The 14161-nt window shown below is 45.6% G+C and overlaps 1 protein-coding gene across 3 annotated transcripts in view; it reads right to left on the reverse strand.

Annotated features, from left to right (window-relative positions):
• Window positions 1-14161, reverse strand: part of LOC100152536 (ATP binding cassette subfamily C member 4 (PEL blood group)) — a 223180-nt gene that overhangs the window by 117429 nt on the left and 91590 nt on the right. For all 3 annotated transcript variants that reach the window (XR_014819714.1, XM_084982092.1, XM_021065786.2), the window contains 5 exons: window positions 6500-6596; window positions 3243-3452; window positions 1916-2056; window positions 615-652; window positions 165-259 (listed from right to left, as the gene is read on the reverse strand). Coding sequence is in view for 2 of the 3 variants with exons in the window: in XM_084982092.1 (XP_084838218.1) it covers window positions 165-259; window positions 615-652; window positions 1916-2056; window positions 3243-3452; window positions 6500-6596 (581 nt within the window). In the remaining variant the exon portion in view is untranslated. The remainder of the gene's footprint in view (window positions 1-164; window positions 260-614; window positions 653-1915; window positions 2057-3242; window positions 3453-6499; window positions 6597-14161) is intronic.

Here is a 14161-nt window from a genome sequence, read left to right on the forward strand (position 1 = left end):
GATTTTAAAAATAATTATTCTAATTAATTCACACTGTAAATGCAACTCAGACTCTTAATCTGTTAAGACATTACTAAATTACTCCTGGAAGCCCTAGTTGCTCACACAGGCTCACTGTAAGCATCTTAGACTCTCGTATAATAGACCCGATGCTTCAACTTTACCTGAATAAATTCCTAAGTACCAATTCAGATCAAGCTTCTGAGTTTCGGTACCATTTCCAACTACAGTGACATTCAGGGAACTCTGTTTATTTGCCCTATGGAACAAGAAAGGAAAAATATTACACTATAAATGGGATTTAGATAAATACTAAAGAAGAAGAAGGAAAAAACCCCTCGATTTTGGAACATATGTTTTATGCTGGAAAATGATTCCCAGCTCACAGGGCTCTGTGATTCTATTTGCATCTTGACTTTCGGTTCCCAAAATTGCAAGAAACTGCTGAGGGTCAGAGATGGGGAGAAAGCATGGGAGGGGAGGAATTTAATTTTCTTCAGGGAACCTCCATGACGATGGGAACAGGAGGCTGAACAAGCTCCATCTCTTCTCCTGACTCTGGGAAAGTGAGGCGTCCTGTTTACAGCACCCTGGTCAGACCAGGAATCACTCACCAGTATGAAAGCCACCAATCCTGAAGGACGTAGGACACCTGGAGCAGGAACAACAATTAATCAAACGCTGACATCACTTAGCCCCTCAAAACCCCTACTCAGTGGAATGGGTGATGGGAAGGCTCCAGAAAATGGAGATGGTCCTTCCAGCTCAGGTCTCACCACACCCCACACCCCAGAAAACCACAGGTCAGAGAAGCACATATTACGTTTTAAAATCTTTGAAACACACATCTTTCTTTTCCAAGACTCTCCATGTCATGGACACACAATACAAGTAAGGCTCATTTATTTTGCTCCCCACAAGATAACCAATTCAATGCAAATCCAAGGGGACTGCGAAATGTTTGGGTTAATTGAAGGTAAGAGAGCTTAATAGGCAGTGTGTATAGAATAAATGCGTGGATTTTCTGAAGGAAAGAGAACTTGACGGTCACTGTGATGTTGTTTTATGCGTCAGCTTGGCCAGGCCAGTCTCCTGTGGTTCAAGCAAACACTGGCCAAGATATTGCTGTCAAAGTATTTACTGATGTAGCTCACATGTACGTTCAGTCCATTTAAATAAAGGAAATCACCCTCAATAGAACGGTGGGCCTTGTCCTGCCCGTAGAGCAAAACCTGAGGCTTCCTGGAGGAGGAAGACATTCTGCCTTAAGACTACAGCACAGGAGTTCCCGTCATGGCTCAGTGGTTAACGAACCTGACTGGTAACCATGAGGTTGCGGATTCGATCCCTGGCCTTGCTCAGTGGTTAATGACCTGGCGTTGCCATGCACTGTGGTGTAGGTCCCAGATGTGGCTTGTACCCCGAGTTGCTGCAGCTGTGACGTAGGCTGGCAGCTACAGCTCCCATTCGACCTCTGGCCTGCGCACCTCCATATACCACAGGTGCAGCCCTAAAAAGTCAAAAAAACAAGACTGTAGCATAAAAGAGTTCCCGCTGTGGTGCAAGAGAATTGGAGGTATCTCTGCCGTGCCAGGGCACAGGTTCAATCACAGCCTTGGCACAGTGGGTGAAAAGATCCAGTGCTTCCGCAGTTGCAGCAAAGGTCAAAACTGTGGCTCAGATCTGATCCCTGGTGTGGTAAATCCACATGCCACAGAGCTGCCAAAAAAGAAAAGAAAAAGAAAAAAAAAAGACTGCAGCATCAAGCTTCTGCCTGAGTTTCCAGCCTGGAGATTCACCTACAATCTCATGAGCCAATTCTTTGAAATAAATATCTTAATACACGTATTAAAAATAATAATAAAATAAATGCAGTATACATAGGGCACAAATCAAAAGAAATGTCTTTATTTACCTGAGCTGCGACATTTACTAGAATAAGGAAAATGATGATAAACCAGTGAGCGCCAGCTGTGAAGTAATTCTTGTATGCCTTAAAACCAACTTCTCCTTCCGAACGGCTCTCTTCTGGTAGTGCAACCTGTATGTTCTCAGTCTGGGAATGAAATGGAGGTTGAGAGATAAAATTTTCAATAATGAACCCCCCCCAAATTCCCAAAGTTTCAACGATGCCCTCCCTCTTGGCAAAGCCATGGGAAAACAAGACACGTCTTATACTCTGGTAAGATTGCAAAATACTCCATCTCCTATGGAGAAGGGGGTGGAAATATCCAGACTAACTATGTATACTATACATTGAGCCCCACAGCCAGCCATCCTTCTTCTAAGAGCCACCATGTTCAAGGTCATTCATTGCAGGATGGCACTGCCAACAACATGATTTCCAGCACATGTACGACATACCCGTTGAAATTATGTCAGCTCTGGCACCAAAATAATAGACGAATGATAACACATGATCCAAATCTATCTGGTTCCTGAATTTGAGAGAGTGATTCCTGAGTTTGGAATGTGAGGGACTAATCCCAGTACTTTTAAAAATCATCCAGTTTCCGTGTTTGGATAGTGAGGGTTTGGACATGGAGGAATACTATTGTGTAGGCTTGTAAGGGAGCTCCGCCTCCTTGTACATTTCCTTATTTCTCTCTTGAGGACATTACAGAGTCCTCGGCTCCCTCCCGCACAGGGGATTCAAGGCAGATGAGAGGTGGTTCTTGGTCTTGAAGGGGAAGAAAGGAAGACAGGAACTAACGCCAAAGTGTCTAACGCACGTCAGCTCCTTTTCACCTGTTACCTCTGACAATGGGGCAAAACACGACCATCAGTCACCCTCGGTGCCAGAACGTTCCAACACACAGGAGAAATAGCTGATTGAATTTGGGTCACACAAGTACTCGGTCTAAGGGGATCTTCAAATTATACCTCTGGATGCATAAGGGAAGCCAGGGGCCACAAAAGTGAGTAGGATGTAACTAGGGTAAATGGAAGAGTTCTATCAGTGTGGGTCACATATGCCCAGGAACTCACAGCAGTACACGCACCACTGATCTCCCTAAGATTCTCCTTCCTACACCCAAAGGGGAACCCCAATCAGGCTTGCTTGCTCCCTTCATATTCTTTTAATTTTACCAATGTCATGGACTAAAGACCTTGGCAACTTAGGAACTACAGAGAGGCAAAGATGTCACGAGTGGAGCAGAAACAGAGTCCATGATGCCACCCACAGAGGACAGGCACAGAGGACATCCACAGAGGACAGGCAAAGGCAAAGAGAAACTCACATCTTGGCCCTCTGGAGTGGCATCTTTCAACGAGGGTCTGGAAGACTGCTGAGACCAAATCGAAGATTCAGAAAAGGTCCGATTCCTGAGAGTGGGGGTTCCTGGCATTGGAGAGGGTTCAGCCTCCTCATTCTCTTTCTTTAAAAGGGAGCCAAAATCTATCCCAGATTTCAGGAACTCAGTGTAAGTCCCCTTTTCCACTGTTTTGCCCTAAAATAAAAATGAAGAATTTGAGAGGAATGATTTTGCATTTGACAATACTGATCAAATCTAAATATTAACCGAGAGACGTTAACTGGTCTTGAACTACGGTTTTCAAAAGCCAATGATCCTTAGGTCTGCAATTATGGTTGATAAATCTAGTTCAGTTCAACTGAACACAGAACTGAGCATTGGGTTTTCTGCCAAACCCCGATGTTAGGTGTTGGAGGATGTGAAAGAAATGGGTGATCATATCTTAAATAAAGAGGCCACTGACATAAGTACCAAGAGCAAAAAGTACAAAGATGGGTGGAAGTATCGGCACAGGCTCATAAGCCTCAAGAGAAGCAGAATAGTCATTTGGGGAGGATATTCCAACAAAGAAACTTAAGACTGACCCAGAGGTGGGTACAAGCACAAATGTACGGGTAAGGACCACCCATCAATCTTTGCTGATCATTGTCACAGGATCATGTCCCTGCTGGGACAAGATGTGCAGGAACCAGCCCTGGACAGAGGACCCCTGAGCTGCGTCTCTGTGGTCTGTACAACTGTCCCACAAACTCAGGAAGTTTTGAACTGAAAATTCAATATTCTACCTCATCAAGTAACTAAACAAGGAGGCAATGAGACTGCGGTGACTCTAAAGTCTTGGCAGTCCACGGCAGCAAAACAAAACCTAAGACAGAATGCACGTAAATTGGAGGAAAACACCAATCGGAAGCAGCCAACCCGGCTTTCCCCAATCAGGCATTCCGCTTAAGCTAAAGCCCATCTCATCATTTTCTTTGAACTTGTATAAGATCGCTGCATTCTCCTTTCCTTACAAAGTCGTATCAAATAAAGTGCAGGTGTTTTCACTGTTTACTGACTACATAACAAGACTCAGTTGAATCAATCAGCATCAAATAAAGTGTTAGGCAAAATACCAAGATGCAAGCCTAATCAAAGGAGGGCAGCTGGTTAAGGCAGGACAGGTGGAAGAAGGTGACCTAGGACCCGAGCTGGTACCCCTCTCACCCCATCCCCTGAGGGTGGTCCATTGGGAGAAACTCAGTGAGCCTTTAGACACCAACTGATACTGCCTAATTAGAAAATAATTAAGGATACACTGTGCCTTGTTGCACTTGGGGGGCAAAATTCATGAACCTTACTGAAGGAAATTATCAGTTTCTACTTGGTATCTGTAAGACACACAAGGAAACTCAGGGCACGAAGACAGCAATTTTACTCAGCAGCCAAGCGCTGACTATCCCAAGTGGACGAGAGGGCAACCGTGCCCTCTATGCCGTAAGAGAGGGACCACACAAATAAGGATGGTTCCCCTGAACCAAGGTGCTCAGAAGGGGACAAATAGTTGGATCCGTAGCAGTAAAAGTGGGGGTGGTGTCCTCAAAAGAAATAAGGGGACCCCAAAATATCTAGGAACTGGCCAAACAGGTTAATCTCTAAACTTGTAATACTACCAACACTGGGGTTTTATATACTAATATCACCCCTCTGCACATGCTCAGGTTTGAGAAATCTGGACCTCTTTTCCGGAAGGTGTGGCGATTCTGTATTTTAATAGGGAGGTGTGGCAATTCTGTGTTTTCATAAAACTTCCTTAAGGCAGAAATTCATCTGATAAATGAAGGATTGACCAAGGGTCTACTGGAACAGACAAGGGCTGACAAAGCAAGTGCTGAGGTGCTGAGGCACTGAGGACGGCAAGCCAAGGGGCAGAGCATCACATGAGTACCAAGACTGAAAATGACTCAATAAATTCAGTCACACCAGTGACCACACAAGGTGCTGGGCACTGAAATGCGTTCAAGCCCTAAAGGTGACATCTGTGGCCATGACCTTACTGGGAAACAGGGTCTTTGCAGATTCAAGCAAGTTAAGAAGAGGTCATACTGGAGTAGGAGGACTGAAAATCCAACAGGAACAACGTTTATGAAGAAAGACTCAGACACACAAGGGGACAATGGCCACGTGACAACAGAGGGAGGAATTGCAGTGCTGCAACTGGAAGCCAAGGAGCCAAAGGCCTGGGGGAGTTCCCGTCGTGGTGCAGCAGTTAGCGAATCCGACTAGGAACCATGAGGTTGCGGGTTCGGTCCCTGCCCTCGCTCAGTGGGTTAAGGATCCGGCGTTGCCGTGAGCTGTGGTGTAGGTTGCAGACAGGCTCAGATCCCCCGTTGCTGTGGCTCTGGCGTAGGCTGGTGGCTACAGCTCCGATTAGATCCCTGCTTGGGAACCTCCATATGCCACGGGAGCGGCCCAAGAAATAGCAAAAAAAAAAAAAAAAAAAAAAGACAAAGAAGGCCTGGGAACACCAGAAGCTGGAAGGAGGCATCTCCCCTGGAGCCTCAGTGAGAGCACCGCCCTGCCTGCACCCTGATTTCAGACCTGGAGCCTCCAAAAGAGGGGGGTGATAAATTTCTGTTGTTTTAAGCCACCCAGTATGTGGCACTTTGTTACAGCAGCTCTAGAAACTGATACACTAGCCTGAGCCCACACTTCTGTCCTCTAAGTGTTACTAAGACTTCCAGCTGCTTCTGCTGTGGCCCCTCCAGGGAATAGCCCCACCCTCCCTCTCTCCTCATACCTGTCCCCACAGGACAGGAAGCCCTACGAAGGCAGAGCCTCGTCCTCCTGCTGCACAGGCTCCCACACACAGAGACCTGTGCGGTGAGCCCAGCAGCACCTGCCAGACCAGCAGAGCGGGTGTCTCTGACCCGGTGCTCAGCTCACCAACCTCACTTTCAGTGTTAATGGATGATGTTCTTTAGGTAAACTGCGTGTGACCATCACCCAGACACAAACAGGTCTTAGTATCTCTAATTTCCAAATACACTTTAGGGTTTATGTGGCTTAGAGTGTAATAGTAATATTTCTACAGATCTCTGGATTCATCCGCAGAGGCATGAATACCAGCTCTGCAAAGGGAGATAAAACTGAGGGATAAGAGAGCCTTTGCCACAAGTCCAAGGAGAGTGACCTGCCGGGAAGCCTGGCCTTCAACACACCTGAGTGCTAGCAAGATCCACAGACTTCTAGAAACTACTTACATCTTTCAGTATCAGAATCTGACTTGCAGCCTTTAGGTACTGCAGCTGATGAGTCACTAAGATTGTGATCTTCTCGTGCAAGGCTTGACAAATACACCTACAAAGGTAAAAGGTACAGCAGCAAAAGCACATTAATGGAGGCGCTCCAAATTGAAAACATATATTTGGCAAACACAGTGACACAAAACAACACAGTAGTAAAAGCTGTGCAGTTTAGGAGTTCCTCCCATGGTCGCAGTGGGTTAAGAATCCAACTATAGGGGCTCAGGCTGCTGCGGAGGTGTGGATTCAATCAATCCCTGGCCCAGTGCAGTGAGTTAAAGGATCTGGAGTTGCCACAGCTGCACCCTCACAGCTGCAGCTCAGATTCAATCCCTGGCCTGGGAACCTCCATATGTCATGGGAGTTGCAGCAAAAAAAAAATAATAATAATAATAATAAACAAACAAACAAACAAAAAACCCTGTAGTTTAATAGCAGTATGAATACTAATGCACATTAAATACAAATATAAATCATTGAACCAAACTAAGTCCTCAAATTCATCAGCAGCAAACTGGAATCCAGCTGTAATAATTCGCTATACTGAAAAACTGCTTTTTATCCTAAAACAATTATTTACATGGGGTGCTTGGGGTTAACAGGTGCAGACTCTTGCCTTTGGAATGGATTGGCAATGTGATCCTGCTATGTAGCCCTGGGAACTATGTCTAGTCACTTACGATGGAGCATGACAATGTGAGAAAAAAGAATGTATACATGTATGTGTGACTGGGTTACCACGCTGTACGGTAGAAAAATGACCGAACACTGTAAGCCAGCTATAATGGAAAAAACAAAAATCATTTATATATTAAAAAAATCAAATATTTGAGAAAAATAAAGGTAACAAAAATTTTTTAAGTAAAAAAAAAAAGTTATTTACATATTAACCCCCAGCAAAAGCCTTACTTAGCATCTCAAAATCCTTTGCCAGAGTGCATTTTGCTTGACATATCTATCCAGATTAACATTAGATAGAAAATGAGTATAAGTATGCCCTTGATCAGCCTCTGCCACATTTCCAGGCCCAGCACAAAGTAAACCTTTCATGTGCAGCAAAAACCTTCCAAATAGGGAGATGAGAATCCACATGGCCCCAATCACAGTGAAACCTGTGGATCAAGACAGGCCAATTCTCTGAGCCAAGACCCCCGCCTCAAAATTCAACCTTAAGTGTTTTTTTAACAGTAACCTCTCCAACGGCACCTACATTTTAAATGCAGAGCCCTAGGATTTCAGCCCCACAAGGTCGTACCCACGCCCAACCAGGTAATCCAGGTACGGGCCCTGGTGACCCTGGGTAGGGCTCCACGCAGGTATTCTGGGGGCTGAGGTAAAGTCAGGAGCACAGCCAGAGCTCAGCCTGCTGCCTGAGTCAGATGGACAGAAGTGGAGGGACCAGACATTATTTCAAATCGCTCTCACAAGCCTGACAATGTCGGACCAGCTCCTCAACTTCTCAGAAGCTCAGTTTCCGAGGCCCTTGACGAATCATCCATTTGTTCTAAAAAACACTAATCTGCTCAGGAAATGACAGTCCCCTTCCGCACTCTGGATCCACGAACCGCCACGAGTTTTGGACTCAGGACTTTTTATGGACTCAGGATAGAAAAGTCCTAAGAATAACACTTGGCACACGTGATATATGATCACAAGCAAGACCCGGCCTTGTTACCATATACACCATCATTCCATGGAGTCCAAAAGGATTCATTTTTCCATTCTGACATGCCTCAGTTCAGCTTTCAAACCAACTAACTCCTTTCCAGACATAGTACCAAAAGCTTTTAATGGAATCGTTTCTCGTTAATTCAAAATTACCTGCCAATATCATCAATGGATGTTGGATTTTGTCAAATGTTTTTTCTGTATCTACTGAGATGATCATGCGACTTCTGACTTTTCTTTTGTTAATGTGGTGTATGACTTTGATTGATTTGCGTATGTTGAACCATCCTTGTGAATCTAGGAGGAATTTCACTTGGTCATGGTGCATGAAATTTTTTATATATTGCTGGAATCAGTTGGCTAAAATTTTTGGGGGCATTTTTGTGTCTATATTCATCAAAAATATTGGCCTGTAGTTTTCTTTTTTGGTGGTACCTTTGTCTGGTTTTGGTATTAGGGTGATGGTGGTTTCATCCAAAGTCTTTGGGAGTGTTCCTTCTTCTTCAGAATTAAAAGTTTAAGAAAGATGGGTATGGAGTTCCCTTCATGGCTCAGTGGAAATGAATCTGACTGGCATCCATGAGGATGCAGGTTCGATCCCTAGCCTCACTCAGTCGGTTAGGGATCCGGCGATGCCGTGGGCTGTGCTATTAATAGGAGACGCGACTTGGTTATAGCGTTGCTGTGGCATAGGCCAGCAGCTACAGCTCCAATTCAACCCCTAGCCTGGGAACCTCCATATGCCGTGGTGCAGCCCTAAAAAGACAAAACAGCAAGAAGGGTATAAGGGGTTTTTTATGCTTGGTAGAATTCACTAGTAAAGCCATCTGATCTTGGACTTTTGCTTGTAGGGAGTGTTTTTATTACATATTCAATTTCATTTCCAGTGATGGGGTCTGTTCAATTGATCTATTTCTTCTTGATTCAGTTTTGTCTCTACAAAGTTGTCCATTTCTTCTAAGTTGTCGTATTTGTAGGCATAAAATTTTTCATGCTATTCTCTTACGGTTTTTTGTATTTCTGCAGTATCCACTGAGATTTCTCCTTTTTCATTTTTTATTTTGTTTGAGTTCTTTCTCTCCTCTCCTTGGTGAGTCTGGCCAGAGGTTTGTCGACTTTGTTTACCCTTTCAAAGAATCAGCTCTGGGTTTTACTGATTTCTTTCCATTGTTTTTTGAATCTCTATTTTATTGATTTCCTCACTAATCTTTATGATTGCCTTTCTTCTGATGACTTTAGATTTTGACTGTTCTTTTTCGAATTCTGTTAGGTGGTGGGTTAAGTTGTCGATTTCAGATTTTTCTTTTATTGAGGAAGGCCTGTATTGCTATGAACTTGCCACTAAGCACTGCTTTGGCAGCATCTCATAGATTTTGAATGGTTGTGTTATAATTATCATTTGTCTTGAGGTATTTTTTAATTTCCCTTTTGATTTCCTTGTTGACCCATCGGTTTTTTTAGCAGCATGTTGTTTAGTCTCCATGTAGTCAGTTTTTTTTTCATTTCTTTTCCAGTGGTTGATTTCTAGTTTCATGCCATTGTGATCAGAGAAGACACTTCAAATAATTTTTATACTCTGAAGTATGTTGAGGTTAGTTTTGTGCACCAGGATGTGGGACAGGGATCCAGTGTTGCCATGAGCTGTGGTGTATTTTGCAGATGTGGCTCAGATCCCACAATGCTATGGTGTAGGCTGGCAGCTATAGCTCTGATTCGACCCCTAGCCTGGGAACTTCCTTATGCCACAGGTGCAGTCCTAAAAAGTAAAAAAAGAAAGAAAGAGACAACGAAGAGAGAGACACACAGAACGGAACAAGTATAGAAAACACCCTATCTGGAGTTCCCATCATGGCGAAGTGGTTAACGAATCCGACTAGGAACCATGAGGTTGCGGGTTCGGTCCCTGCCCTTGCTCAGTGGGTTAACTATCCGGCGTTGCCGTGAGCTGTGGTGTAGGTTGCAGACGCGGCTCGGATCCCGCGTTGCTGTGGTTCTGGCGTAGGCCGGTGGCTACAGCTCTGATTTGACCCCTAGCCTGGGAACCTCCATATGCCACGGGAGCGGCCCAAGAAATAGCAACAACAACAACAAAAAAAAAAAAAAAAAAAAAAAAAAAAAGAAAGAAAACACCCTATCTGGCTGAGATGTATGCTCTGATGTGGGAGAGGAGGGAGGGAAGGGTGTTGGGCCTTACACCCTGGGGGGGTGACATGGGAGCCCTGAGACTATCTGGGGAAATAGCCCTGAAAAAGGGACAGCAGGTGCAGGGATCCTGGGACAGAACATTCCTTCCTGAAGTCTCAGCTTAGCTGGGGACAGGGGTACTCCTAAATGGTCAAGTGCAACCCTTGAGGGCTGTGGGAAGACAGAAGGACACAGGCTCCCCCTGGAGGAATGGGGGTAAAGGCAGGGGCCCCTCCTTCACCTGCCTTCTCTGCCCTGGCACACTGTCCCCTGGCCCTGGGACAGAGGGAGCAGTACCTACAGACAGACAGGTGTGAGAAAGGGCCACCAAAGAGCCAGCAAGGCTGGGACAACAGGAGGTGTGAGGACAAGCTGGAAAGGCTGATGCAGGCAGACAACAAGGAAGCCTATTCTCCATTTGGGGCCCTACAGCTGCATGCAGAACATGAGGGGAAGTCTGTGCAGGGGGGGAGCAGGAAGGGGGCACTGAGCAGACAGCACCTGGGAGTCTAATGAGGACACACTAAGAACTGATGACCCAGGAGGCAGGGTCTGAGGATGTGGGGCCACAGCTGGACACAGGTGAGTCGGGCATCCATGCACCTAAGGCCTCTAACCTTCTGTAGGTGAGAGAATCCACTTAATGCTCACCATGGACAGTTGTAACTCTTGCAAACCTTAATAACCTTGGCTATAGCTTCACAACTGAAGATAAGTGTTTATGGCAGGTAGAAGTGTAATCCATTCGCTTTTAATACAAAATACTCCCAATACTAAGCTTTAACATGACTGCCATCTCGCATAGCATATTGTTCCATCCAATTTTCTAACTCGTTGAGAACATTCCCTTGTTGCTGCCGAGTGATTTCCTAAATTGTATTCATGCTCCTTGCCCTGAGTTGCCCAAAGAACGTGGTTCTGATTAACAAACAACAATCTTAACAAGTTTGCTTCTATCAAGTGTTTATTCAAAGCCATTAACCCAACAAGTAGAAATACTTTCTGTGTTTGAGGCAGAAGTTGGGAGAACTTCTGTGATGAGCACAGTGATACTTGGCAATCAGAACATGTCCCTCTCTCCTCCCTGTGACACGGATGCCATGGCCACAAGGAACTGTTCTCAGAGTGGTGGGGAGCTTGTCAGACACACACAAGATGGGGTGACAGACCATTGTGAGTTCAGGGCTGGGCTCTGGGAACAGGGAGGCTGGGCTGCTCCTGATGCCAAGAGGGTGCGGGTGGGGAATCTGTCACTGAACTCATGATGGGCCGCAAGGCACTTTTTGTAAGGAAAAATTTGGGTTTTAATGGAGAGAGACCTGGAAAGGGTAGTCGGATCAGAGAGCTGGAAGCCATGCCTCAGGTCAGCTGTCCAACTCTCCTGTGTTCGGAAAGATTCAGTGATACCATCCACTTCTTAACTGAAGTAAAATATATGTAACAAAGTATGTAACGTAAAAAGTAAAAAGTACAATTCAGCGGCAGTAAGTGTATCCACATTGTGTGCAGCCATGACCACCGCCCATCTCCAGGGCTCTGTCATCACCCCAACACGAAGCACATTTCACAGACGCTGGTGGACCCGCCCATGACCCCACTTAGTGGGGGTGGAATCCCAGCCCCCAGTGTCCAGAGCTCAGAGCTCCTCAGTCTCACTCTCACACTGACTCTGAGCAGGTCTCCATACGTTGCTATCCCGGACCTGCTGTAAATCAATCATGTCTGCCCCAAATTCACATGCTGACACCTTAACCCCCCCCAGTGAAATATTGACACCTAAGCCAACATGTGACAGAGCCTCCCTCTAAAGAAGTAATTGTTACCCTGAGTTAGGGTGGGACTAAAGCAGTCTGACTGCATCCTGAGAGGAGCAGACCAGGACTTAAGGACAGAGACACAGGGACACACGTGAACAGAGGAAAGACCAAGTGAGGACACAGCAAGGAGGCACCATCAGAAGCCAGGGAGAGGGGTCTCTGCAGAAACAAACCTGCCCACACCCTGACCTTGGACCTTCCCAGCCTCCAGAACTGTGAGAGGTGAACGTCTGTTATTTATAAGCCGCCCAGCCCATGGTCTCCCGTGAGAGCAGCCTGGACGGAAACAGCCCTGGCAAACTAACACAGGGCCTAACACAAGAATTTCCATACAGCTTTCTCTCTGCCCAACAGCCCGAAACCTCCAGGCAAGGACGTGCCTGCTGTTCTCACGGCCTTGCTTCCTCCTCCCTCCACAGCTTGCTTGGCTTCTACTGTTCCTTCAGCAAAAGAAACTCAACCCTCTTCTCAGAACCACAAACCCTGCCCAGCCTGCAGGCCCACAGGGCCCTTCCCACCACGCCCAGTGCCCAGGGAACTTCCCAGCTTAAACTGAAACCTCCTGCTGCCCATGTGGGCCTCCACTCAGCACTCACTGTCCTGTATGGAAACCCCGACACCTTGAGTCTGCTGACCTCTCCCCAGGCATCTGCCTGAACGAGCTCCGAGGCGACACAGATTCCTGAGAGGCAGGAAGGAGGGCTGAGCGTCTCAGTCTCCCTCATTCTGCCCCGTGTGGCTCCTCCCCGTCTCCTGGCTCACTGCCCTCCTGTGGGAACTAAGCCCTTTTGTGCAACAACATCTGTAAGGGCATCAACTCAGTGCACACAGTAGGGCTGTAATAAGAGCTCAGGAAAGCACGGAAAGGGCTTGTTGACTTTAAAAAGGTGACCAACAGGAGTTGCTGACGTGGTTCAGCGGAAACTACTCTGACTAGTATCCATGAGGATGCAGGTTCGATCCCTCAACTGAATCAGTGGGTTAAGGATCCAGAGTTGCTGTGAGCTGTGGCACAGGCCAGAGGCTGAAGCTCTGATTTGACTCCTAGCCTGGGAATTTCCATATTCTACAGGTATGGCCCTAAAAAGATAAAAAGTTTAAAAATAAATAAATAAAAAAGGAGAACAACAGCAAATTCACCAACCATGGGGTAGATGTGGGTGCTATTTAGCAAAAGCAAGTTCATATGACTTTCAATAAGGCCAGTCTAGGAGTTCCTGCTGTGGCCCACTGTACAATCACTTAAGTTATAATGCATGAAAATCATTATGATTGTAAATATATAGGTGTTTAAGACATAAAATGAATTACTTTGTTCATTTGTGGTTATTCTGGCTAAATAAAAATCATTAAAAACCACTTGAATATGAGTTCCCATCGTGGCGCAGTGGTTAATGAATCCGACTAGGAACCATGAGGTTGCGGGTTCGGTCCCTGCACTTGCTCAGTGGGTTAACGATCCAGCGTTGCCGTGAGCTGTGGTGTAGGTTGCAGACACGGCTTGGATCCCGCGTTGCTGTGGCTCTGGCGTAGGCCGGTGGCTACAGCTCCGATTCAACCCCTAGCCTGGGAAACTCCATATGCCGCGGGAGTGGCCCAAGAAATAGCAACAACAACAACAACCACAAAAGACAAAAAAGACCAAAAAAAAAAAAAAAAAACCACTTGAATAGACAAGAATTATGAAAACATTTAGCATTGCATAAATTCACGGATAAGCTGTAAATCCATACTATGTGGACATTTCAGAAAATGCTTTACTTTTGAGTATTATTATCTACCTCATTAAATCAGGTGTTTATTCTTTTTTAAAAAATGTTTATTCTTGACGTTGAAACTATATAACTGTATTATTCAGAATTTAGTGTATCAAGAACTTTTGTGTGTGTTCATTAACCACTCCAATTAAATTCAGTGAACATCTAAGAAAAGAAAAAGGAATCCAACTGCA

This window comes from Sus scrofa, chromosome 11 (assembly GCF_054392235.1).
Source record: "Sus scrofa isolate SSC_HxYL_T2T_F1_AM1 chromosome 11, Sscrofa_HxYL_maternal_Yorkshire_Landrace_v2.0, whole genome shotgun sequence".
In the NCBI taxonomy this organism is placed as follows: Eukaryota; Metazoa; Chordata; class Mammalia; order Artiodactyla; family Suidae; genus Sus; species Sus scrofa.